The sequence below is a fragment of the Balaenoptera ricei genome, chromosome 1, assembly GCF_028023285.1.
Source record: "Balaenoptera ricei isolate mBalRic1 chromosome 1, mBalRic1.hap2, whole genome shotgun sequence".
NCBI lineage: Eukaryota > Metazoa > Chordata > Mammalia > Artiodactyla > Balaenopteridae > Balaenoptera > Balaenoptera ricei.
In genome coordinates this window covers 114,274,465-114,300,567 of record NC_082639.1, presented here as the reverse complement: position 1 = coordinate 114,300,567, position 26,103 = coordinate 114,274,465, and the positions used below count along the sequence as shown (strand labels likewise).

At 49.7% G+C, this 26,103-nt stretch overlaps 3 protein-coding genes across 11 annotated transcripts; 2 read left to right on the top strand and 1 right to left on the bottom strand.

The window, feature by feature from the left end:
• The first annotated feature begins 1,143 nt into the window (after positions 1-1,143).
• Positions 1,144-4,713, top strand: MRPL24 (mitochondrial ribosomal protein L24). Of its 2 annotated transcripts, none has more exons than XM_059902341.1 (6): positions 1,144-1,243; positions 3,251-3,492; positions 3,573-3,668; positions 3,881-3,984; positions 4,253-4,383; positions 4,483-4,713. In XM_059902341.1, exons 2-6 carry the CDS (start codon positions 3,310-3,312, stop codon positions 4,617-4,619), a joined length of 651 nt encoding a protein of 216 aa, XP_059758324.1. In that variant the 5' UTR covers positions 1,144-1,243; positions 3,251-3,309; the 3' UTR covers positions 4,620-4,713. The 2 variants fall into 2 exon arrangements, with proteins under 2 accessions (XP_059758324.1, XP_059758331.1); XM_059902348.1 differs by lacking the exon at positions 1,144-1,243 and adding an exon at positions 1,642-1,878.
• Positions 4,714-5,046: 333 nt separating this feature from the next.
• METTL25B (methyltransferase like 25B) lies at positions 5,047-12,294 on the bottom strand. Of its 7 annotated transcripts, none has more exons than XM_059934051.1 (9): positions 12,158-12,244; positions 11,504-11,711; positions 8,618-8,742; positions 8,273-8,465; positions 7,746-7,808; positions 7,368-7,511; positions 6,415-6,899; positions 5,817-6,001; positions 5,047-5,385 (listed from the first exon to the last, which is right to left on the bottom strand). In XM_059934051.1, exons 2-9 carry the CDS (start codon positions 11,612-11,614, stop codon positions 5,264-5,266), a joined length of 1,428 nt encoding a protein of 475 aa, XP_059790034.1. In that variant the 5' UTR covers positions 11,615-11,711; positions 12,158-12,244; the 3' UTR covers positions 5,047-5,263. The 7 variants fall into 7 exon arrangements, with proteins under 7 accessions (XP_059790034.1, XP_059790044.1, XP_059790023.1 ...); XM_059934061.1 differs by lacking the exon at positions 12,158-12,244 and adding an exon at positions 10,857-10,998 and having other exon boundaries at positions 11,504-11,586; XM_059934040.1 differs by lacking the exon at positions 11,504-11,711 and having other exon boundaries at positions 12,158-12,294.
• Positions 11,982-19,247, top strand: ISG20L2 (interferon stimulated exonuclease gene 20 like 2). Of its 2 annotated transcripts, XM_059934109.1 has the most exons (4): positions 11,982-12,323; positions 12,933-13,778; positions 15,892-16,092; positions 16,806-19,247. In XM_059934109.1, the coding sequence occupies exons 2-4, from the start codon at positions 13,047-13,049 to the stop codon at positions 16,917-16,919; spliced, it is 1,047 nt and encodes a 348-aa protein (XP_059790092.1). In that variant the 5' UTR covers positions 11,982-12,323; positions 12,933-13,046; the 3' UTR covers positions 16,920-19,247. The 2 variants fall into 2 exon arrangements, with proteins under 2 accessions (XP_059790092.1, XP_059790102.1); XM_059934119.1 differs by having other exon boundaries at positions 11,982-13,778.
• Positions 19,248-26,103: the final 6,856 nt, after the last annotated feature.

The window sequence follows — 26,103 nt, the reverse complement described above, 5'->3', positions numbered from 1 at the left end:
TTGACTGATTCTTTGGGGGTGTGTTGGTTAACTGATGGTGCAGGCGAATGGGAAAGGGAATGCAAATGATTTCCAAATCCACTTTTCAGATTGAGGTAAGGTGTGCCAGCCTTCTCCATTCTCAGTCTGTTAGAGATATCTAAAATTCTACATGAGGGCAAAGTCACAGAATACTGTGCCCAGTATTCTACTTCTGCCCAGCCGCTGTTTAACACAGTTTCCCCCATAAACACCTGGGAAAGTTTTTTTTAAACTTTGCACAAGAAGTAGGGTGTGGGACTTCCCTGGTGGTCCAATGGGAAAGACTTCCCGCTCCCAATGCAGGGGACCTGGGTTCGATCCCTGGTCAGGGAACTAGATCCCGCATGCATGCCACAACTAAGAACTCCGCATACCGCAAGGAAGATCCCACGTGCTGCAACTGAGACATGGTGCAGCCAAAATAAATAAATAAATATTAAAAAAAAGAAGAAGTAGGGTGTGAGAGGTGACAATATCAGCCACAGCTCATGATAGCCAGGGAAGTTAGGGTGTTGGGGCTGGTTGTAGAAACAACTTTGACCCTCAAGGGCAAAGCTAGGGATGCCCGGTACTGATAACTGGTGATGAGGGTCGGGGAAGTTGATAGCATGGAATCCTCCCAATACTCCTGAATTAAGTGGAATGGCTGGATTAGATCCTCTCTGAGGTTTCTTTCAGTCTGACATTTTGTGACTAGATCATCAACTGGCATTGGAAGGGCCCACGTTTCATCCCTTAGTTTAGAAAGCCTATGACACTTTCTTCATCTGCCTTGGCTCCCTCCAGCAGAGGGCGGGCGGGGAGAGTATTGACTGTAGCCTCACTAGAAAGAGAGGCCCTCTGCTTTGAAGAAGCCGCAATCACCTAGAAAATGGAGCCGTCGTCTCTAGTAACTACAATTCCCAGCGGCCTCCACGCAGAGCACGTGCAGGAATGTGCCAGGCGCGATAGCATATTCCGCTTTGCCTTCAACTCCCGACGTGCTTCACGGTGCTCTTAAGCTTCCTTGATTTCCTACAAGGCCAAATTTCCTGTTTCTCGCTTGCTTCGCAGCAGCGGACTACAACTCCCAGCATGCAGAGAGGCTAGATGATCGTTGTTGCGCGTCCATTGTACCATTAGACTACTTTTCCCAGAAAGCCGGGGGACGCGGTGGGGCGGGGCTTAGGTCCCACGTGCATAGGGGACTGACGGAGGCTCCGGGGCTCAGCGGGAAGCGGAGGTGAGGACAGCGTGGCCCGGAGGTTTTGGCACCTCTGGGCTGGTCCGGGAGCGGGAGCGGGAAGGGCCTTCCTTTACCCTGGCATGGCTCAGTCGCCTCGTCCGGGGTCTCCCTGCTTCGGAAGCTCGGAGCGGGTGGTTGCTGAAGACTGCTGGAAGATGGACATCACCCGTACCTAAGATGGGGCCGGCGGAGCCTTTGGAGCCGGGGTCTGAGGGAGCAGACGCTCTACCTCACTACCTAGCACGGCGCCCCAGAGCGCGCCATGAAAGCCCCACTGCTGAAGGGCACCAGCTTCTCCAGGGTTTGGAGGGAAAAAAGGAAAAGATCTAGGGGGCTGGCTTTTTTTTTTTTTTTTTTTTTTTGGCCGCACTGTGCGGCCTGCGGAATCTTTGTTCCCCCATCAGAGATGGAACCCGTGCCCCCTACAGTCCTTCATTGGAAGCGCAGAGTCTTAACCACTGGACCGCCAGGGAATTTTGCTTCTATCAAGTCATATGAACTAGGGCAAGTCACCAGCTCTCAGGGCCTTGGTTTCCTCGTCTCCTGTCAACCTCCCGCGGAGAGCAGTGTGAAGATCAAATGCTGGGAATAGTGAAGTTCCCAGCATTAGACCTCTCACATAGTAGTCCTCCGTAAGCATTTTTTGATTCTGAATGGGAACACCAAGGCCCTTAACATTCATCCAGCATTAATTAAGAATAATATTAGGTCTTTTCCATATTGAAAAGTATAGAGAAGAAAAATGACCTGATATCTCACTGTTCAGATAAACCAGTTGATGTATTATTTTAAAGGTACGTGGTTAGAAAATGCAAACGTTATGGAAAGGAACAAGATGGAAAGTAATAGCCCTCCCAAACTTCCTCATCTCCAAAACAAGTACTTTATTTGTTCCCTGTTGCCTTCTTGTAAATATTTATGTCTGTGATAGAATATATATTTTTAAATTTACCCAAGAAAGGATAATAGTATCCACATGATTCTGTACCTTGCTTTGTTCAAATGTTAAAAATAACTCGAATGACAGAAACAACCCTGTAAAGTTTTATGGATGATGAAACTGAAGCTCAGAAGTCAAGTTGCCTAGGGTCACAGAATAAGTTGATGGTGGAGCAGGGACTAGAAGCCAGGTCGTCTGATTCCCAGTCCAGAGCTTTTAATGTCATTAGAGTGCACTTTAATTGTACTTTGAAGTTAGGCTTCATTCTTAGCTATGAAACAAGGTTAATGGTACTTCCTTCATCAGTTGTCCTTGGGCTTAAATGAGATGATACAGGAAAGCACTTAGCATGGCAAGTGGAAGGTAGCAAGTGCTCAGCAAACAAGCACTTATTATTTTTGCCCTCAGTTGTCTCACCGCCCTATTGGTTTAGTCCATTATCCAAAATTGGGAGGCTTAGAGTACATACTTAGTTTGGAAATGTAGGACCCTATAATCCTAGAGTCTGGCTCTGGGTCCTTTTCCTTTAGAAAAGAAACTATCTTAGGGAGAAGTGGTTATTTCCTGATTGCGATTAGGAATTGGACGTTGTGTAGGCACATTTTAATCCCAGTTTTTATCTCTGCCACCTGTTTGTTTGTTTTACCTTATAACTGCCTGCTTTTTGGCTTTATGTCAGTGTTTTGTCCATTACTTGTTTTCTTTCCATCTTGCTGTTGGTGCGTTTATTAAATAACTTTTTATTGAGTACCTACTACATGCCAAGCCCTACTGGGATCTGCTGGATTCAAGGGTGATCTAGATAACATGGTCCCTGGCCTCAATGAATTTTTGGACTTTGAAGTCAGATATATGTGGCTTTGAATGCTGATTCTCCCACATAGTAGCCTTATGACCATTGACAAGTCACTTAACTTCTCTGAGTCTCTATCGTCATCTGTAAAGCGAAGATAATATCTTGTGAGGATTCAGTAAGATCAAGTCCATTGAGCCATGAAGTAAGTGCTTAAGAAAATGTTGCTTCCCTTGTTTCTTTGCCCCCTTTTTTCTGTCCTACCCCACAGCTGACTAGGAAGATTTCTGGGTCTTTCGCCGGCCAGGGGATTTCTCACAGCCTCCAGCCATGCGGCTCTCTGCTCTGCTGGCCTTGGCATCCAAGGTCACTCTGCCTCCCAATTACCGCTATGGGATGAGCCGCCCAGGCTCCTTGTCAGACAAGAAGAAGAACCCTCCAGGGACTAGGCGGCGCCGGGTGGCTGTGGAACCTATCTCTGATGACGACTGGCATCTGTTCTATGGGGACAGGGTGAGAATCTCACATGGGGTAGGGTGGCGGGGTGCTCCTGGGCAAGGATCTCCCTCCCTGACGGTCATCTCTTCCCACAGGTAGAGATCCTAGAAGGCAAGGACGCTGGGAAGCAAGGCAAAGTGGTTCAAGTTATCCGGCAGCGAAACTGGGTGGTCGTGGAGGGGCTGAATACAGTAAGTGAAGAGTGAGGATGGTGACGCTCAGGAAGCCTGTGCCATCCGTCCCTGTCCATTAAGAGCAGCACAGGGAGGCCAGAGACTGGCCGAGGGGATGGTGAGACAACTGAACCTTTTACTTTTCAACTTGGGCTGAATGCTCCGAGTTGTGGTAGACAAGCCCCCTTCACACCTCCTGGGTTCTGATAGCCCCCTCCTCTTTTGGACAGCATTACCGCTATATTGGCAAGACCGTGGATTACCGGGGAACCATGATCCCCAGCGAAGCACCGTTGCTCCACAACCAGGTCAAACTTGTGGATCCTGTGGACAGGCAAGCACATGGGGCTCTGGTCCGAGGGTTTCTTGCCCTCTGAGTCCACACAGCTATTAACCATATTTATCCAAAGGGAGTGGTGGGTTGGATGTGCTGGAAATTGAGAGGGGCCATCTCATGGACATGACCCCCCATAGGAAACCCCAGTGCAGGGGTGGCAGAGAAACAAGATGGTGACCTTAGTGTTTTTAGTCACTGCTTTTCGGGTTGGAACATAGGAGGGAGACCTAACTCCCTGACTGGCCTCACTTCTTCTATCCCCTAGGAAACCCACTGAGGTGGAGTGGAGATTCACTGAGGCAGGAGAGCGGGTACGAGTCTCCACAAGATCAGGAAGAATTATCCCTAAACCTGAATTTCCCAGAGCTGATGGCATCGTCCCTGAAACATGGATTGGTGAGGCTGGGTGAGGCGGCAAGAAGAGGGGGGTGGGAGGAGTGGGAGTCAGGGATGTTAAGAAGCCTTCCCACCCATCTTCTTTCCTCGGCTCAACAGATGGCCCCAAAGACACATCAGTGGAAGATGCTCTAGCAAAAACCTATGTGCCCAGTCTAAAGACACTGGAGGAGGAGGTAATGGAGGCGATGGGGATCCAGGAGACACGGAGACATAAGAAAGTCTATTGGTATTGAGTCTGGGGAGAGCTGCTTCTCCCCTCCTTGTCTTAGCCTTGAAGGTTGGGACCACCTCTTCTTCAGACTCTAATAAAGAGCCTTGGGTCCTCTGTGTGCAGCTGCTGTCTTTTGGTAGACTGGCACCCCTAACCCCTGTTTCAGGGACTGAGGGAGGGAGCATCTGTCCTGATGTTATGACAAAACCTGGATAGAAGTTAGCCAGCCTTAAGGTGGTCCTCCCAAAGGGCAGGGCCTGCAGATTCTGGGATGGAGATCTAAGGGAGAGACAGCTTCCCTCCATGGAGACCTCTGAGTAACAGGGTGCTACCTGTTAGGGAAGACAGTGGGGATTGGGGATGTGAGACCTAATGTAGCACCCCTGCAGGATACGGTAGGGAGGGTGCATGTCTGTCCTTTTCTATACTTAATAGAAATGATAGAGAAGTAAAGATTTCAATTTTTTAATAAATTAAAAATAAGTTTTTGCATAATATTACATAACACACAGAGGGAGAGAAAGGGTATGAAGCTGAAGGTTTGTAGGGAACCAGGATTCCACGGAGGATGCTGGTTCTCTGGCTGAGGAGGTGAAGACTCCGCCACCCAGTGTGGTACCTGGCAGTTACAGATGGGGTCGGAGATATGCCCTTCCTCAGGCTGTGTCAGCTGTCTTCAGTCTCCAGAACAGAGAAGGTCTCACCCAGAGGCCTTTTGGTGGCCACCAGAACCAGGTTTCTCGGAGAGAGTTCGGGGCTGAAGATGGGCAGAAGCTCAGCATGGAAGCCTATGAGAAAGGCAGGGCTACTCAGAAGGGGAGAAATGAAACAAACTCTTAGCCACTTCCTGCTTAGCCTGTAGGCATAGCCCCTTTTCCCCATGGGGGAGGCTCGAGGGGGTCTAAGGAGACCCAGCTCTCTCCAGGAACATGAGTGCCCAAGACACTGACTCGGGAGGAGGCAGTCTGCAGCACATCATAGGTTCTCAGTGCCTGGGATGCTGGCTTAAAATGCACCTCAGGGAGGTACCACCACAGGCTGATTCAGTAGGAATTTGCATTAACAAGTTCCCCTCCCCCCCATCTGACTCTGAAGCAGCTGGTCTGAGAATCACCACAGCGAGGAACCTAGTCCTGGCAAGTGCAGGGGCCGGGACCTGAAGGAGAGCCCTAGAACTCCAGCCCCTCTGGCCCTGGGTCCCTGCTTTGGCCACCCTCACCCTGCTCCTGAAGGTAGAGCAGCCGGTCCAGTAGAATCAGTGTCTCCACCAGCGGGGCCAGCAGCAGGGCCAGGCTGAAGAAGGCCACCACACGGTTCTCCTGGGCCTGGTGGGCCCGAAGGGCAGCCAGATTCAGTGGCAGGTGGGGGTCAAGCCCCACCCGCTGTAGCCCCCGCTGCACGTATCTGTGGGGTCAGCCACAGACAGCACTCAGTTTGGTTTTAGAACCCTCCTCCCCCATTCAAACTGTCCATTCCTAATTCAATTCCAGCTGTAACAGATTTGCCACCGTAAGGTGCATTTTTAAATGTTTTTCTGGCTGTGAGCTGTCTGTCCAATAGCAAATCAATCCAAAAATTTGTTTTCAGCCAAATCTGTCCAATTTAGCCATATTTTTAGCATTTCAAAAACTTGATAAAAGAGTGACAACTGCCTTTTAAAGAAAGTTTGAAGCTGCCTCAGAACTCAAAATCACTCCCCTCCTCCCAGCACATTTAGATTTTCTTCAGGACATGCTAACAGTTGAGGGTGGGAGGGGAATCATACCTCCAGTAGGTGACGCCCCCCTCCTCACGCCCCCCCAACTCCCCAGCCTCACTCTTCAATCTTGAGCTCGTGGACCCTGGGGATCCCCTGCACGCCTGGCCGACGGAGCTCGGGCCGGGCACGCCGGATGACCGTCTCCAGTGCTGCCCGGTAGCAGTGGGTTCGGAGGCCAGGGCCTGCTTTCTGCAGCCGCTCAGCGTATTCCTCCAGGGCGTGGCAGGCCCCCTCCCGTAGCCTGTAGGGCAGTTCACGGCCAGGCAGCCCAGCCACCCACTGACTCAGTGGGTAGCCACCGGGGTCACTCAGCTTCATGTAACAGCAGCCCACTGAGGCCAGGGCCGCCACCTCGGGGCAGCAGGAGAAGTGCCTCAGCAAGGCAACACTCAGATCCCCACAGGCATGGAGGCCTGTCAGCAGCAAGCGGGCCTCACTCTGAGGTGAGTTCTCCACTGGAAGCAGAAGCTCCTCACACAGGGCCGTGGGGTCTACCCACCTAACCACGTGGTGGGGGCGGTGGCGAGGGCCAGTGTGGACCACCTGTGGAGGCAGGACAGAACAGAGGCAGATGGGAAGCCGGTTTCCCGTCCCCGTGCCACCTCAAGCCACGGGAACGGATCTGTCCTCTTGAGTTCCTTCCCAAGGAGGAAGGTGGGAGAGAAACTGGGGCAGAGGAGAAAGTGGGACTTTAAATCAGGAGATGGGATAGATTCTGGGTCTGTCATTAGTAACTGCAGGTCTTTTCATCTCTGAGCTTCCTCATTTGGCCACTTTTTACAGGTGGCTGTGAGAAGAACGTATCGGTGTAGAAAGCACTTTTTAACTAGAAGGTGCCTTTAAGATATGAGGAGGCTTCGGTGAAGGAGGGACCTTGGGAAAGGGGTAGCAGAAATAAGGACACACCATCTCAAGCTGAGAAACTTAAAAGAGGGAATTCAGCCTTGGTGCCCAATTCCAGCCAAGCAGACCCTGCTATCACGGTCCTGGCTGCAGGAAGGGCTGGTCTACCTGTGGGTTCCGCTTCTCCTCTTTCTGCAGAGCCTGCAGGAGCTCCTGGTCTAGGCGCTGGGCTCTCTCCACCAGTCTCTGATCCCCTTCAATGCTCTTCACCATCAGCCCCAGCCCCAAGGACATGAAGCGGGAGAGATGGCCCTGGAGTCCCGAGAGGGAGGGTGGAGACAGCCCCGTTCAGTGTCCTCTCCACTGTCCCCCTCCCTATCTGTGGTTTGGACACCTGGGTCCTAGGCCCCCAGAAGGCTTAAATTCTGCCCAGCTTACTTCTACCACTCCTTAGCACCTGCCTCCCTGGGCCTGTGGCCTGATAACCTGTCTTCCAGCTGTTCTATCCCCATGACAGAAAACCAGAACATTAGGGGTCTGGCTCACCTGGCCTGAGCCTACATCCACAACTTGGGTGCAGCCTGTGAGGTCACTCAGCTTCTTCACCAACTGAAAGAGGAGGGAACAAAGGTCTCCTGGCCATTGGTGTTGGCTCCCAGGGCAAACACCCACAATGAGGGTGGAGGAGCTGAAGATGGCAGAGGAAGATGGGTAGAGGGAAGAGACAAGAGACATGGAAACCACAATGGGGTGTGCTGACCCCAGGCTCAGGCTACTGTCTTTGCTCCTCTCAGGCTAGTGATTCAGTCTCCTCCACAGAAGAAGAGCCCTGCTGTGAGGCCATGAGCAGATTGTGAAGGTTATCAGAACAAAACTAAGCCAGTGATTCAAATATAGCCACCAAACAACCCGGCAAAAGGATGAAGATATGATTATAGTGTATCTGCCAAGGAAGGGACCTTCTAGGGCCTCTGGTCCTGCAGGTGGTATAAGGTGCCCACACCTTTGTAACCCATAGGCTTAAGGAGTCCCCAGGCTCCCAGATACCACCTATACCCCAGCCATCTCCTCACCTCTCCCAGCCTCCGAATCTCATGCTGCTTCTTGGGCCTGACATGTTTCCGGAATGGAGCTGTCAGTCGGGAACTCTGGCTGGGGTTCTCCAGGAACTCTGAGGGGGTCTGAAACCCAGGCGTCCGGGTAAAAGCCAGGGCATAGGCTGTGGACTTCAGGGCCAGCAGGGTGAGTGGCCACACCGACCTGTACCTGAGATAGCCCACCCAGGCCCCCAGTGAATAGTCCCATTGCATCCTGAGTGTGCCAGTTTACAACCCAGGAGGCCCTTGTGAGACTCTGAGCAATGGCTCCCTGCAGGGCTCAGCACCGAGTCCCCCAACACAGGTCCCTCTTGCCCGTACCTGGCCACTTCCCCTTCCCCAGGCATCCCCAGCAGCAGTGTGGCCAGCTGTGGCGGGTTCAGTCCATCCAGGGCTTCCTGCCACGAGCAAGGGAGTGTGCCCCATAGGTTGTCTGTGAAAAATTCCTGTAGGGGAAAGGGAGAAGCAATCAACAGGCTACTACTCTTCCCATTCTTCCCCGCCCCACTCAACACATGGCCACTGGCTGCAACTAGCAGGCGCCTCTACCCATTGGCTGTCATCTCTTCTCTGAAACCTGCTCTAGCCTCCCCCTCCTTCCTCTGAGCCCAAATTGCATTCTGGACACACCTCTCCTTTTAGCAGTGTCCCCACTTATTTATGTGTCTGTTTCCTCCACTCAACTAAAGGGCAGGGATGGTGGCTTCACATCTGCGTCCTCAACACCACAGTGACTGACACCCAGTATTTGTGTTACCATCTAGTAACCTACCGTTAGATGTGCCAGACATTATATATGTCAGAATGTTGGGGTTGTTTTTTTTTTTTTTTTGGCCGAGCTGTGTGGTTTGTGGGATCTTAGTTCCCCGACCAGGGATTGAACCCAGGCCCTTGGCAGTGAAAGTGCCGAGTCCTAACCACTGGACCACCAGGGAATTCCCTGCCAGAATATATTTTTATTCATTCATTTATTCAACACAAATTCTGGAGCTTTGGTTAGGCACCAAGTTCTATCCTAGGCTCAGGGAATACAAACAATGAAGCAGACAGACAAGATCCTTGCTCTTACAGAGCTTACATTTTAAAAAGTTATTTCAGATAACATCAAATGCCACATAGACAATAAAACACTAATAAAACAGTAACAATGGAGAGTTTGAGTACTATTTTAGATAGAGTGATGAGGGAAGACTTGTCTGAGAAGGTGACACTTGAGCTGAGACTTGAATGAACAGGAAACAGCACATGTAAAAAAATTCAGACAGTGGTTGCCAGAGGCAGGGGGTGGGGGTGGGTAAAATGGGTGAGGAGGGTCAAAAGGTACAAACCTCCAGTTACAAAATAAATGTCATGGAGATGTAATGTACACCATAGTGACTATAGTAAATAATACTGTATTGTATACTTGCAAGTATTGTATACTTGAAAGTTGCTGAGAGTAGATCTTAAAAGTTCCCATCACAAGAAAAAAATGTAGCTATGTATGGTGATGGATATTAACTAGACTTACTGTAATCATTTCACAATATATACAAATACGAATCACTATATTATACACCTGAAACTAAAATGTCAATTCTATCTCAATTTTTTAAAATTCAGGTAATAGCAAACACTTACAGGGGCTTCCCTGGTGGCACAGTGGTTAAGAATCCGCCTGCCAAGGCAGGGGACACGGGTTCAAGCCCTGGTCCGGGAAGATCCCACATGCCGCGGAGCAACTAAGCCCGTGTGCCACAACTACTGAGCCTGCGTGCCACAACTACTGAAGCCTGCATGCCTAGAGCCCGTGCTCCACAACGAGAGAAGCCACCGCAATGAGAAGCCTGCGCACTGCAATTAAGAGGGGCCCCCACTCGCCACAGCTAGAGAAAGCCCACGTGCAGCCACAAAGACCCAACACAGCCAAAAAATAAATAAACTTTAAAAAAAAAAAAAAAAAACACTTACAGAATACTATAATATGCCAGGCACTGTCTGAAACATTTTACGTATATCAATGCATTTAATCCTCACAATTACCCTATGAGATAGTACTATTTTTATCCCCCATTTTACAGATAAGGAAACCAAAGTACAGCAATTAAGTACTCTAAGTCAAAAAGCTAGTAAGTGGCACAGCTGGGATTTGAAACCAATTTGACTCTAGAGTTCTTGCTCTTAACCACCCTACTCAATTGCCTTTCTGTGGAGGAAAGACATTCCAGGCAGATCAGTAAGTGCAAAGACCCAGTGTAGTACAGTGAATGTGGGAGAGAATGAAATGTGTTGGGGTTTAAAAGGGAGCAGGGGACAGATCATGTAGGGTTTTATAGGTAATGGTAAAGAATTACAATTTCATCAAAGAACCTAACAAGCAAGGAAGTGTCCTGGTGAGATTTACATTTTTAAAAGATTAATCTGGCTGTTTTGTGAGGAACTGGGTATGGAGGAGAGGAAGCAAACACAGAGATCAGTTAGGAAGTAGTCCAGGAGAGAGATGATGTTGGCTTGTCCTAGGGTGGTAGCAATGGCAATGGAGACAAATGGGTGAATTTGGTATCTATTCTGGAAGTTGAACCAATAGGACTTGTTGAAGGGCTGGATCGTAGATCAATGAAGAAAAGAGCTGAATCGAGGATGGCTTCTGGGTTTGGGAGCTGAACAATTCAGTGGATGCTGGTGCCATTTATACATCATCTCATTTATTCTTCACAATGATCCTTCAAAAAGAGATCCATTTTACGACTCAGGAACTGGGGCTAGGAGGAATGTTTTTTTTAATGCCTAAGGTTAACACAATAGGGGAGGCAGGATTCTAGTCCAAGTCTGTCAACTCCAAAGTTGGAATTGTCCATTACACTGCAAAGCCAGGAATTTATTCAAAGCTTGAATGAATGAACATGTGTGTTCTTGAAACACCTCACATGTTCCTGGGAGAGTTCAACGTAGCTGCAGCAGCATGGCTCAAATGTCCATGCGTTTTATTACTTTGGACTTGAGAAGGTTAGAAAACCAACCTAGATGCTAAAACTATTAATATTTAGGTCATCTGAAAGAAAAAGGAGGTGGGGGGGCTGCCCCAGCTTTAACCCTTTCTTGTACAAAAGACTGAAGAAACATATTAGAAAAGAGATCAGAAGCTAACTCTCTACATTCTTCCCCTGTCGTGGCTAGGGAGCCACCCACATAACCAGGAGCACCCCACCCACAACCCTGTGGCCTCACGATGATGTAGGCGTCCAGAATGGAACGGTAGAGCGTCACGACCCGGGTGAGGTTCACAGCTAGCTGCCTCCTCGCTTCGTGAGAGAGGCCACGGGCGGAGACCCCCGGCATTCCGGGGCCCAGCCGGTGGCGCGGGGAGGGAGAATGCAGTGAAGGAGGGAACCTGGGTCAGGGCCACGCGGGTCCGGTACCCGGGCTGGGCTCAGCTCTGCAGGACCGGAAGAAAGCGCTCAGAATCCGGTCCCAGACGCTGCCTTTCCGGGATTCGAGGTTGGGGTTGAAGACTTGAGACGCCCTCCTGACGTCACAGGCCGCGACGTCCCACAGCCCGAAGCTGTCAGCATTGGATGCAAACCGGGAGGCGGTGCCAGCGCAGTGACGCCACAGAGGCGTGCCGCGGCGACCACCTCACGGAGTGGGGCAGGCCAAGTTCCAGGTCCCGCCTCCAGATCCCGCCCCTTCCCGTACACCTCCCTCTTCTACCGGAAGTGAGGCCCAGGGCCTCCGGCGCGCTGCAGTGCCAGTTTGTAGCGGCCTCCGCACACCTTCGAATTGTACCTCCACCGGGCTAGAGGGGCCGGGGAGCGCATCCCGCCCCCGCCCCCACCCACGCCGCCCCCTCCGTCGCAGCCGCCGCTGCCGCTTCTCACGCACTAGGAATCCCTGGCCTCGCTCCCGGAGGCAGGGGCTCTGCGGGTACGCGGGCCCGGCCTCCGGCGCGTTCCAATCCGCGAGCCTGCCGGCTCGGGCCTCGCCGACGCGCGCCAATTTCCGCATCCGGCTCCTGGCACTTCCGGTCTTAGCGGGGCCCATCTGGGAGGTAGGTGTGTGAGCGTGGGAAACTGGCTCCGTGGCGTGGACGCCCAGAGTGTGCTGTCCCCAGCCTCGGTTTTCCCCTCCGCTAATATGTGTTGTCAAAGGTCCTTTCTTGGGAGAAGGACTTGAGTGAGATGCATGTGGAGATTTCCCCCACGTGGAGACGAGGGAAATGGGTGCCTGAATTTGTATCTCTGTCCTTGGGTCCCGCGCTGGGTAATTCAGAGGTCAACTATGCCAAATCTGTGACTGCCTTCGAGCATACTTAGACGTTTCTTCCCTGGGCAAATGATAGAGCTCACCTATTCTGGCGTTCCAGATCACAAGAGTTTCAGCTGGTTGGCCCTGCAACCCCCTCAGTTTACAAATGAGACTGAGATCTAGAGAGGGGAAATGGCCTTCCTAATACCATACTGCTGGAGAATTGTGGGGCTTCCCTGGAACCCAGGCTTCCTGGTTCAGAAGGAAGTCCTCCTTCCATCATTTCACATTTCACATTATCTGAGAGGTTACTCTGATGTCTTTCCTCTCTTTTAAGTCCTACGAAGATGGGTCTTATCTTACTGGTTCCCAAGCCTATGGATTCCGTTATCAGGATCACTTTCTTCCCCAGGGTATACTACAAACCTCCAGATGTTGGCCTATGGGATTCAGCAGAGGATGAGTTGTCCATCCTCTCATTGGTAAGCTGTTTTTCCCAACTGTTCTCCCACCATCCACCGTCATCATGTCTACCTTACTCCTCAATCTGGATTTTGGCGAACCTCCCCCCAGAAAGGCATTAGAAGGGAATGCCAAGCACCAAAAATTTGTCAAGAAGCGGCGGCTCTTGGAACGGAAAGGCTTTCTGAATAAGAAGCAGCAGCCCCCTAACAAGGTCCCTAAGTTGCACTCAGAACCTTCAAAGAAAGGGGACACTCGCAAGGTGGATGGCACTTGGAAGCCCCCTCCCCTTCCAAAAAAGAAGACTGCTGCTTCCAGCAGTGGGTCAGAGCAGTCCCTGGACAAGAAAGCTGCAGTGCCTTGGCTGACCCCTGCTCCTTCACAGAAAGCTGGTTCTGTTGTGGCTAAAGTAGATTTGCTGGGGGAGTTCCAGAGTGCCCTACCAAAGATTAAGAGCCTCCCAATTCGCCCCCAGAAGAAGGGCTCCCAGAAGAACCCTCCTCAGAAGACTGCCCCACAGATCTCCACCCAAGCTCATTCAGAGAATAAATACCCTGGAGCATCCCAGAAGATGCCAACGAAGATGGTGGCAATTGACTGTGAGATGGTGGGCACAGGACCCAAGGGGCATGTCAGTTCCTTGGCTCGATGCAGCATTGTCAGCTATAGCGGAGATGTGCTTTATGATGAGTATATCCTTCCCCCCTGCCACATTGTGGACTACCGGACCAGATGGAGCGGTATCCGGAAGCAGCACATGGTGAATGCTACTCCCTTCAAGATTGCTCGGAGCCAGGTGAGAGGCATGGGAGACGGTGGTAGCAGCGGGGTGGGTAGGGAGAGGTCCAAATCATTTTTCTGCAAAGAATATCACCCCGGGAAGGCGCCAGAGGATTGCGGAGGGAGGGATGGAATGGGTGGAGGAGCAGATGAAGAAGGCTTTCTGCTGGGATAAGGAGTGGTGAGAGTCTGGAAAGTCACAATTAGCTGGTGTAACGAACTTTATTAGTTAAGATCTTTTAGGTCCCAAGTGGAATCCTCATCTGGAGAACCGGGAATCTGCTAGAGAAATAACAGCCAGTGATGGACAGAGCAACAGGCATGAGTGCCAGGGGGAAAGGGCTCAATTTGAGAATGCCTTGTAGAGGTGGGGTCTAGGGTTGAGAATAGAGAGGTGGAGAGGGCTTCCCAAGCAAGAAGTAGCCTGTGGCAATGTGGAAAGTTGGTGGTAGGGGAAGGCAGAATATTGACAGAAGGAGCTGGGGCATATTTGTATAACTGGAACAGGTAGCCTGCAGTGGAGGGGATAAAAGACACAGGGCTGATATGCTGGGGTTCTCATCTCACTCACTGAGCAAACCTAGCCACTGTAAGTCCTATGCTGAATACTGGAGACACAACAAATGAACAGGAAAGGAGAGTGAGCTGGCAAATGTGAAGGGGAAGGGAGCCTGCTGGTCTTGGAAGGCCTCCAGAGGGCGCCTGTGGTCCACTTTGTAATTTCAGCTCCACATTCTTTGCCTTATCTAGGCACACACTGTTCCAATAATTCCTCATATGCCAGAGCAGTCAGTTGGAGGAATTTCATCAGAGGTGGAACAGCTGGATTTTAGAAAGAACTTGAAGAGTTGAAGAACATCCTGTGCACCAGAGGCATAGCTGAGCAAAGGCTTGGGAGAAGCAGAAGATGGGGTGGGTCTGAAACAGCAAATCCACTCAGCTTTAAGGAAGGCTATATGTTGAAATTAATACAAAGTAAAGGTGTTAGTGGTCAGTAAACTGCAGGTGAAGTTAGGAGCAACTAAATACCAAGTTGATTGGACTATATCTGGCTTTCATCATAAAAACCAGTGCCCAAGCTGGGGTATGAGACTAAGGTACATTCAAATGAGTCTTTTCCCTTCCAAGGGGTCCCATTGGGAGGCCAGGCATTGATTCCAGGCCTGTTGCTCTTGTTCACAGTCTGTTTGGAACCCCATTTTGGTAATGGCCTTCAGAGCCCATGACATATTCTGTAGTTATCCTCATTGGCAGTATGTCCTTATGGTTTAAGATTCTGAAATGGTGAGAAATTATTTGTTTCCAAGAATAGTGTGAATAAGGTTCCTGACCAGCTGGTAAATACCCTCTGGTTATGAGCAGGAGGAGCTATAAAGCGGTGGGACTGATATTTTGTTGAAGCAGCATAAGCATGGTCACTTGATCACTTCCCTCTGCATCCTTAGTCTATAAATGATTCTTAATGTTTTTCTTTTTTGAGGCGGGGGGCTGTGCCTCACAGCTTGCAGGATCTTAGTTCCCTAACCAGGGATTGAACCCCGGCCCCAGGCAGTGAGAGTGCCGAGTCCTAACCACTAGACTGCCAAGGAACTCCCAATTCTTAATCTTTTATGGCTTGTAGGCTCTTTGAGAATCTGATGAAAGCCATGGATTCCCCCCCCCCAAAAAAAAAACCAAAAAACCGACAAACATATGCATATCTATTTGCACATAATTTGGGGCTTCCATTACCTTCCTGGAGCCCATCTTTAACAACATTTGTCCCAGCCTGTGTCTAAGGCCAACATAATGATCATAGTTAAAGAACTTCAAGTATCAAGCCAGGACTGAACTACGTAGTTACATGAACATCACATTGGGATAGAAATTAATGTGAAGATAAGGAGCCACTGCTGATGTAAATCCAAACAGGGTTACACCATAGAAAATACCTACTTTTATCTTGGGGAGAGGAGATAGATTTCAGGTGAAAGAAAACTTGTGGAAGAGGGCATTTCAAGGATGAGGCAGGTGGGCAATTGGTGGAAAGAACCTAGAAGGACTTAGACAGCCATGTTGGGCTTTTAAGATGCAGGGGCTACATCTTTGAATCCTGTTCCTCACCACCTCTTCTTCCATGCCTGTTTCAGATCTTGAAGATTATCACAGGGAAGATAGTGGTGGGGCATGCCATCCACAACGACTTCAAAGCCCTTCAGTATTTTCACCCTAAGTCCCTCACCCGAGACACCTCCCATATCCCCCTCCTCAACCGTAAGGCCGACTGCCCAGAGAATGCAACCATGTCTCTGAAGCATCTCACCAAGAAGCTGCTGAGCCGGGACATCCAGGTAGCGTCTTCCCAAATGCTGCCAGACCTGTAGCTTGGACACTGAAGGCTCTCCTGCTGCCTCTCCAGGCTCTGACCCTCAAATTCCTCTGGTTGTAGAGAGATCTGGGTGGGATGCTCTGATGGGAAGAGCTTTGGGCAAAGGGGTCCATCTCTACATAGGGATAACTATTCCTGTTCTCTACCTCACGGAGTGTTCCAAAGGATACTTGGAAAAGGAAAAAAGCCTGAAAGTGGGGATAAAACCCTAACTAAGAAAAGTAGAAAGCAGGTAGTTGTGGTGGTCTAAAAGACCATGTAGTGAATGCAAGAGGCTCTTATGTATTTCATATGTTTGGCAGTCAAAGAGGGGATGGCCTGCCTGGCATGAGGCTGTAGACACATGTCATATACAGATCAGTTAAGGAACTGGGGAAGATGGAAGACTCAGAAGGCCTGTTTGTGATCTGGTTTGTTCTGCCTCTGCAGAAGAATGTAGAACAATATGGTATGTACATGTTGCTACAGAAGGGATTGAGGCAGACAGTAGCATAGGAGTTGAACCCCTGAAATTAGATAAGGAGTAGGGCCTCAGCAGAGGTCTACCTTTGTAGCCCGCTAACTGCAGAAGCAGCAGCATCAGTGGGTTGGAGGGAGCCAGTTGGGAAGGGAAGGAAGAAACAGTCTCTTGTAGCTTCATGCTCTTTTCTTCCTCCTTTTTCTTCCTTCCCTCAGGTTGGGAAAAGCGGACATTCCTCTGTGGAAGATGCCCAGGCCACCATGGAGCTGTACAAGTTGGTTGAAGTTGAGTGGGAACAGCACCTGGCCAAGAATCCCCCAAAAGACTAGTGCCAGTGGGGACACTGGTGATGTGGGGAGGCAGAGGCAGGCAGCGCCACACCCGGGAGAACAGGGCAGTGGACCAGTGCACAGCTCTACCAGCTCTACACCTTTGGAAACTAGAGTTGTTGGGGAGAGTGAGGCTCCACCCCAGACTTAATAGCCATTAAAATTTCACCTCAGGTGTTGTTAAGTGTTCCATGGAAGGAGGCAGGCTCCATGTCAGAACCCAGCCCTATAGGCTGTTTACCTCTTAAATGGTGCTAACCATGGGTCCCAGGGTGCTTTGCTCCTGGGAAAAAGCCTTTTGACTTTCAAGGGGCAGGGCATACTGGGAAGTGTAGTTTCCCAAACTGCCTTATCACTAGGGTGACCATGTGTCTCATTTTATGCCTTTTGTTCTCAAGTAATTAGCAGCACCGTGTTGAACTTCCCAAAAGTATCCTGTTGGATGATAACTTGTATGATCACAGTTCATCTCTCAGACTTCTTTTGGCTCAGAGTCTACATCCAGTCTGTGTCGGGATATCACCTGTTCTTTCCACCTTGACTTCCAGAGGAGCCATCCCTGGTGAGGTTTAGTTCTTAGGGTTACAGGGCAGTAGAGGTAAGAGAGTGTGACTTGGAAATCAATTTTTCTGATTTAGGAAAGCAGCCTCTTTCCTAAAGTGATAGAGGATTTATTTAATTTAGACCCCACTTGGTAGGTTAAAGAAGAATTTAAAGTGTTTTAATGGTTTTTAGTCTTTTACTTTGCTAAACCAAGCCTCTTAAGACTCAGATTACTCCCTTGATAAATTTTTATAAAGGAAAAACAATTGTGTGATGTTTTCTTTATAACTTCACATTAAATAGCTTTGTCACAGGATCCTGTAGAGCTGTAATTCTGATAGGGGGTCCAGGGTCTGTGTGAATGACACTTACTGGGCCCTGGTTTGCTGGAAGTCATCAAGAAGCGCTGACCAAGCCTTTTGTGTGTAGCCCATGTGCTCTGCTGCCTTGTCCTCGTCCCTACCACAAATCAACGAGCACACCTAAAGTGACACCCCAAGCCATGCGAACACCTTCACACAGAGGGTATGTGACCAGGAGAGTGACTCAGAGAGTGGGCATGCGGGAGGGATGGAGCCGGGGAGGAAGGGTGCTTGATGACGCCAGCCTGGTCGCTCCCGCCAGCCCTTCCTCGGTGGTATACACCCTCATGTTGGGAAGGTGAATCACAGGTCTGACCTTGTGTCTGGGATCACTGCACTCTGTCTTGAGAGAACGCAGACTCCACGTATACACCAAGGCTTGTGCCCTCTTGAGTGGCTAGTTTGGCTCCAGGGGCCAGAGTCACAGTCATGGCTGCCTATAGAAGGGAATTTCCTGCAGCCAAACCGGACCCCAGACGTGGTCTTGCTGTTGTGTCCTGCGCTACAGGATCTGCTTGCACAGGCAGCTGTTGAGCTCTGAGCAAGTTGGTTCCTGTTGAACCCAACATATGTGGTGTCCGTGACACTTCACAAAGAGGTACTAGGCATCCTTACACACCTCTAAGTGGGAGTAATCTAGGAAGGCTACACCAAAAACGGGATACAAGTCTTAACTGAAATGAAGGCGAGTCTTAATTACATTGTGATCAGTAAACTAGAAGATATGTGGGAAATTCTCATTTGAGTTCAAGTTTTAGGGTACCTGGCTTCGTAATTTATTGAAGTATAGTTGATTTACAATATTGTGTTAATTTCTGATGTACAGCAAAGTGATTCAGTTATACATGTATATACACATTTCTTTTTCTTATTCTTTTCCATTGTGATTTATCGCAGGATATTGAATATAGTTCCCTGTGCTATACAGTAGGACCTTGTTGTTTATCCATACTATATATAACAGTTTGCATCTGCTAATCCAAACTCCCAATCCATCCCTTCCCCACCCCGCTTCCCCTTGGCAACCACACGTCTGTTCTCTATTCTGAGTCTGTTTCTGTTTCATAGATAAGTTCATTTGTGTCATAGTTTAGATTCCACATGTAAGTGATAGCATACGGTATTCGTCTTTCCCTTTCTGGCTTACTTCACTTAGTGTGATAATCTCTAGGTCCATCCATGTGAGTAGCAACTGGCTTTTATGCTCCACTTCACCCCCCACTCAAGTGTCCTCAGTCCAGCATTGGGAAGAGCTCAGTCTCACTTCAGCTCACCAGGAAGAACCTGGAGACCAGAGGACCTTGCAGACATTTTCTTAATCTTTTCTCTTATCACACTTCCTGGTCAGAGCCCAGCTCACCCTGCAAGGTGCCTGGGGATCCCTGTACTTTATTATTTTTTTAAAAATAAATTTATTTATTTATTTTTGGCTGCATTGGGTCTTTGTTGCTGCGAGGGGGGGCTACTCTTCATTGTGGTGCACGGGCTTCTCATTGGGTGGCTTCTCGTTGCAGAGCATGGGCTCTAGGCACGCAGGCTTCAGTAGTTGTGGCCCATGGGCTCTAGAGCACAGGCTTAGTTGCTCCGTGGCATGTGGGATCTTCCTGGACCAGGCCTCGAACCCATGTCCCCTGCATTCGCAGGTGGATTCTTAACCACTGTACCACCAGGGAAGTCCTGGGGATCCCTGTACTTTAATCCCCTCTTTCTCTGCCCCCTCTGTTCCCAGGCTTCATCCAACTGATGACAGATAAGCCCCATTGCAGATTACTATGGAAATAGCAATCAGCAAGTCCTGTTTTGCCTTGGGTATTAAGGCTCTTCAGAGTGGAGCATACGTATAACAAAACACATACTCTTCCAATAGTATTCTTTTCGTGGCATAATGTTTTCTAATGCCGAGACCCCCTTCTGCAGGTGAGAATGATAAAGGGCAAAGAGTGTGAGAAGTGTATCATGCCAAACACATTACTGATCTTAAATTTTCATGTAACAGTGATTCTCAGAAGGGTAAGGGGGGATGTATTTTGAAATTTCAGGTGATAGCACTGCCATTCTCTCTACCCTTAAGAACCACTGACTGAGGGAATTCCCTGGCAGTCCCGTTAACCACTGGACTCTGCACTCTCACTGTCGAGGTCGTGGGTTCAATCCCTGGTTGGGGAACTAAGATCCCACAAGTCACACGGTGTGGCCAAAAGAAAAAAAGAAGAATCACTGATCAAGCCAAGGCTCTAAAGGAATCATTTGATTCCTAGTTTAACAGATGGTTACAGCTGACGATAGGAAAGATGAACAGCACTGTAATTATGAACTTACCCCAAGGCACATTAGCACAAGTCCAAGTTTAGAGACACAAATTCCCATGTATGCAATATGCCAAGTGCATTTATGAATATCCTACGCCTACAGTCTACGTATTATTCACAGTGCACTTTCATTTACCCTGTAATTAAGGGCAAGTCCACCAAACAGCCCATAACAGCATTTTATTGTTGTATTGATACTAGGTTTCAAGTTTGATCTTGCCACTTATTAAATTTGTGATGGTCAGTCAGTTTGTTTCTTGGAGCCCCAGTGGTTCTAGCATTAAAATTCTGGGGTTCTTCTCTAACCTTGAAGTTTAACTGATGGTTGCTGTCATTAATAATAATAATGGCAACCATTTATTGAGTGCTTCTCTGTGTCAGGCACTGTGCTGAGTCCTTTAGGAGCATTGTCCCATTCTCTGTAAGGTAGGTGGTGGTATTCCCATTTAGCAGTTGAGGAACCTGAGGCTGAGAAGAAGGAAGAAATCTTCCCCAGGCCAAATAGCTGGAGCTTGGTGGTGCTGGCACTCAGACCTGCCAAGTCTGCCTGTCTGAAGCCTCTGCTCTTAACCGCTGCCCTACTTGGCTGTTAACACATTCAGGCAGCACCTGATGAGGCTTGGAATCCTTCCACTCAAATGTTTATTAAGCACCTGCTATGTGCCAGGCATTGTGCTAGGCACAGAGAAATGGCATGTGCCCCCGAGTTGCTTACAGCAACCTGAAGAAGAGAAACCAGTAAACTAATTTCAATGCCCTGTGGCAAGTACTGTCCAGAGTCATTGAAGGATTTAAAGCAGGGGAGTGAGGTGGTCAGATCTGGGTTTTAGGAGGACGATGCTGGCAGCCAAATGGAAGCAGGATTGGAGAAGGGCCAGGAGCTGAGTTCTTCTGCTTGACTAATTTGATGAGCAGTGGTGGAGTCCTGAATTAATGAAGTGGGAAGATGCATATGATCATCACTGAGGAGGTAGAATCAGTAAGACTTAGAGATCAGGGCAAGAGGATTAAAGGTTGCCTTGATATTTCTGAATTACAGTGAATAGACAGCAGTGGTGCCATTCACCAAGACAGAGAATATGGTGGGCAGAAGAGCAGGTTTTTGAGGACGATGACTTGGGTATTGACTGGCTTGACTTTGAGCTGCCTGAAGATACCCAAATGGAGATGTCCAGCCAGCAGCTGGATGTACCAGACTGGAGTTTAGCAGAGTAAAAGAGATCTGGGGCTGAAAACTAAGGCTTAGAGACAAGAGTGTAGCAGTGGGATGGAAGCCTTGGATTGGAATGAAGCCTTTATATATAAAGGTATAAAGAGGAACAGAAGGTCAAAATCAGAGTCTCTGGAAGTACTCATCCTTATAAGCTGCTGGAAGAAGAGAGGTCTGAGAGAGGGCTATTGGGTAAGAGGACAACTAAGGAGACTCCCCAGGAGGGAGGAGATAGCATTAAGAGCCAGTAAGCTGAGAGCAAAGAAAAGGGTCTATTTGGTAGTGATTTGGTGCCCTTCATCTCAGCAATGTGTGTGGTGGTGGTGGGGAGGGCAGCAGAAGCTCAGCTGAGGTGTGCTGGAGAATAAATTGGAGGTGAGGAAGGAGAGGAGTGGGTGTGGACTGCTCTTTCTTGGCTTTGAAGAGAAGCAGGTGAAGGTTGCTGTAGGAGTGAGAAGTCTTAGGATGCCAATGGACAAAGCCAGTAGAACATAAGGTGGCTCACGAGGGGGCAGGTGAAGTAAGCTACAGGGGATCCTGAAAGAGTAGGGGGAAGGGATGCCAAGCTTAGGCTTGGCCAGCAATAGGGATCCCTTGTCTTCTGGGACAGAAAGGAAAAAGGAACGGGTAGGGCAGATGGAGATGGTTTTGGATGACGGTGGAATAAAGTGATTAGCACCTGGTGACCTCGATTGCTCATTCAATCAGAGGCAGAGTGGTCTGCTGAGTATGAGGGGGAAGTCAGGGGACAGGAGCTTGGGAAGAATAAAGACAGTTTGCAGCAGCCACTGAGAAGACGGGAGAGCGAGCTGACCGAGAACACAAGGAAGGGCCTCTGAGCAACGGCAGAGTTCCTGACTGAGGTCAGAACCTGAATTTGCAGGAGCACTGCAAGCTGCAAGCCGCAAGCTGCTTGTCACAGTTTTTTCTAGCATCACTCGGCAGCCCAAAAAGAGAAGAGGAGAGTTTAAATGCTTGCGGCTGCATAGGCCGCAATGGGAGGACAGTGTGTGGTCCTGGAGGTGAGTGTCTGAACTGAGATGGAGATGAGATTGTTGGAGTCCGTGGAGTCAAGGACCTGAGAGGCTGACCTATTGAGTAAGTGCTGGAAGCCCCCAGGTGGCTGGCCGTAGGATTATATATCTATATATCTATATATCTGGATCTATATCTATAGATAGATAGATAGATAGATTTCTTTTTGATTGCGCTGCACGGCACGTGGGATCTTAGTTCCCTGACTAGGGATCGAACCCGTGCCCCCTACGGTGGAAGCGTGGAGTCCTAACCACAGGACCTCCAGGGAATTCCCCAGCAGCAGGATTAGAAACAGGAGGATGGGGAGCCTGAGCTAGATCCTTAGGGACCTGAGGTAGATAGATGCAGCAAACAAGGAGTTGAAGATGCAATAAACATATGGCGTGAGCCTCAAAGAGTTGGGTCAGGGATTTCTAAGAGGGCGGCTGAGGCATCATGGAGAAGCACGCAGAGTTCTGAGGCCTCCCAGGCAGCGGTCATGGCCTCCGCCAGGGCTTTATCACTCTCGTTTTCAGACCTGATGTTTGTCAGAGTACCTCTTTCATGCACCTATCAAGGACAGTTAAATAAATGATTAAGCCAGGAACAAGAGTACTAATGAAAGACAGGTATTTCTTTCAGCCTTAGTAGTCATTGATTTTGGTTGATGTCATTCACTTTTCATTCACTTGTTCAAGAAATATTTACTGAGTACAAACCATGTGCCAGGTACTGTTGTAGGCTAGCAAAGTCTGCACGAACTTCCCTTGTAGTGGGGTGATGAGTGACATGAGGAAAAGTAAGGGGATAAGGCAGATATGTGTACATAAGATTTTAGATGGGCTGTTTAGAGAAGACCTCTCTGAGGAAGTGACATTTGAGCAGACCTGAAAAAAGTGAAGGAGCAAGTCATGTAAATATCTAGGGGAAGAACTTTCCAGAGGAAGAGGTAGGTGCAAAGGCAGGAGGAATGTTTGGTGTATTTAGGGAGCAGCAAGGAGGCCAGCATGGCTGGAACAGGGGAAGCCAAGGGGAAGGGGGAAGGAGTTGGGGTTAGTGAACAGGGGGAGATACAGGCAGATAATATAGAGCCTTGTAGGCCATCGTAAGGAGTTGGGCTTAATATCTGCACAAAATGGGGAACCAGTGCAGGGTTTTGAGCAGACTGGTGTGAACTGACTCAGGATTTAAAGGACTCCCCCTGACTGCTGTGAAGGGAGGAGAGTGGGAACAGAGAACCAAAGAGGAGACTCTTGCTGTAATCTAGGCAAGAGATGATAGGAGTTGAGGCAGTGGATGTGGTAAGTGGCCTCATTTGAGACTAACTTTACATACACATGGACGATATTTGGTGTGGTTGATGCTGAACAAATGTTTAAGCCAAGACCGACATCTTTGGCTTTTCAACTCTCACCCAAGCTCCTGTATACACTAGCCCACCAAAGAGAGCTCAGGAAGTACATGCACCCTCAGAAGCTGGGGGCCCAAGGATGGTCAGGGGTGGAGATTTGCTGCAGACTCTGGGCAGACAGGGTTGCACTATCTCTTTCGGACAGTGACTAAATGGGTAAGTGACATCTAGTGGCACTGCTAGGGGAGGGGTCCTGGTGAGTCCCTTCCACCCCAGCCCCTGGCCCGTGGGAACTGCTGCACAGGTTTTTGCTCCACTCTCCTCTCTGCCCTCCCACCGCTTAACTGTGCTGACTTGCTGGTTTTGTTTGTTTCTTTCTTTAATATGTAAGGCTTCTAGCCTTATTTAGGGATACCATCAACTCTGTGCTTTCTTTGAAAGAGTGTATATAATGCATAGGATTTTGAGAGAGATGGGGGTGGTGGGAAGAGGCAGAGAGAGAAGGTATTTTTAAGAATTTGCCATGGAAAGACAAGTACATCTTAATCTTCCTCCAGGCTCAACTGAATTCCACTCTGAAGTGTTTAAGAGCAAAGCTTTGGAATCAAACAGACCCAAGACAGTACATGGAAAGTTGTTGCACAGTGGTGGGTTCAGAGTCAGAGCCACTCCTTTCCCACACCTGGGCACTGAGGATTGGGCCCTGTGCCTGTGACCCTGACCCCCTGTCCCAGTGCAGCACCAGGAACCTAAATTGTCTGGCATCCCTAGACCAGAGGCAGCTTCCCCAAGGGGCAGGTTCTACACTCCCTTCTACCTTGTGGAATCCTGCTCGGTTGCTTCTTGGAAAGATTCCATGAGAGGGATCCAAACCATAACCAAAGGAGGAAGAAGGCAGACTGCCCCTGCCCTGGGAGCTGGGGAGGGAGATGGAGCCCACACCCAGGACCAACAGGGAGGCAGAGGCAGATAATCCAGCCTGACAGCTGGAGACCTAAGGCTGGGGCTTGGATGCCGGGCTGAGCTGGCAGAGTGGGTAGGTCTGGGAAGCTTTCCTGAAAGGTGGGAGGGTGGATCTGGGGTCAGATCAAAGGGGCCCCAGGCTGGGGAAAGGGCAGAGTGTTCTGTTGCCTTTCTGCTAGGTTAGAACCCACCCCCATGCCCACTCTCCACTCCAAGGCAGGAACTGCCTCCTCCCAGCTTTGGAATCAATTCCCTGGGGCTCCTAGGAACCTAGCACCAGCGGGTCAGGGAGCTCATCAGAGGAGACTTGGCCCAACAAGACCACACTGCCCGCAAGCAGGGAGAAAGGCACACCCTGTGTGTCTTTGACTCAGGATGGCTCCCTCTCTAGGCCAGTTACTGCAAGCTCAGTGGGAAGACTAACCAAAAATCCAGGTCATCTGGAAACCTGGAAATGTGTGGCTGACAGTCCTAGAGAGCTGGGATTTAGGAGGCGTGAGACCGTGGCGAGAGGTTGGCAGCTGTGAAATCCAGGAGCTGCTGGCTCCTTTGATCCCCCAGGGACGTGTCCCTGAGGATCCCAAGTGCCAAAGCTCCCGCTTGGATGTTTTTCCCAGGTTGGTGGAGAAGACGCAGTCCGGGGCGGGGCGGGGGAGGTGGGGGCTTTGTCACAACAGTGTGTGTCCTCAGCCTGGCGAGCTGAAATTCACAGGCACTAGTCCAGTGCCCTCTGGGAATCTGGGCAGGCTGGGGGGCCCTGGTGGATGGGATGGGGTAAGGAGTACTGGGTTGGGGGAGGCAGGGAGACTGTACAGTCTCTCTTTGACAGCTAACATTTTCCAGAGCTGGAGCCTACAGGGGAAAGGAAATCAGAGCTTCCCACCTCACACATCTTTTTCCCATTTTGTTCATGCTGCCCAGGGAAAGCCATTAGGGCTAGGTCAGTCTGGGGCCTCCCCCACCCTCCCATGTCTCCAGCCCTGCTATAAGGAGGGGTGGGATGGCAGGGTCACTGGAAGGACAAGGTCCTAGCCTGGCAAAGGGGCCAGACTCTGAACTCTTGTATCCCTTCTTAATTCCCTGCCTGCTCAAGATGGGAGGATGGGGGCAGGGACCAGGAATCTGGGCTCCTGGGGCCCTCCCTTACTCTGCTCAAATCCCCCTGCACCTCTGATTCTGTCTACAGGGAGTCTGGCCCACTGGCCTGGGCCTGGTCTGCAGCAAGAAGGGCCCTGGTGTTGGGGAAGCTGGCACTTATTACCCGACTCTTGTAGCTTCAGCCTCCTTCCTGGAGCCGTTAGCACAGCTGGTTTCCGTAGGCCCCTAGGAGCCAGGCTGGGGGCCAAGCTACTAGGTCTTTTTTTTTTTTTTTTTTTAATTTATTTATTTATTTTTGGCTGCATTGGGTCTTCGTTGCTGTGCGCCGGCT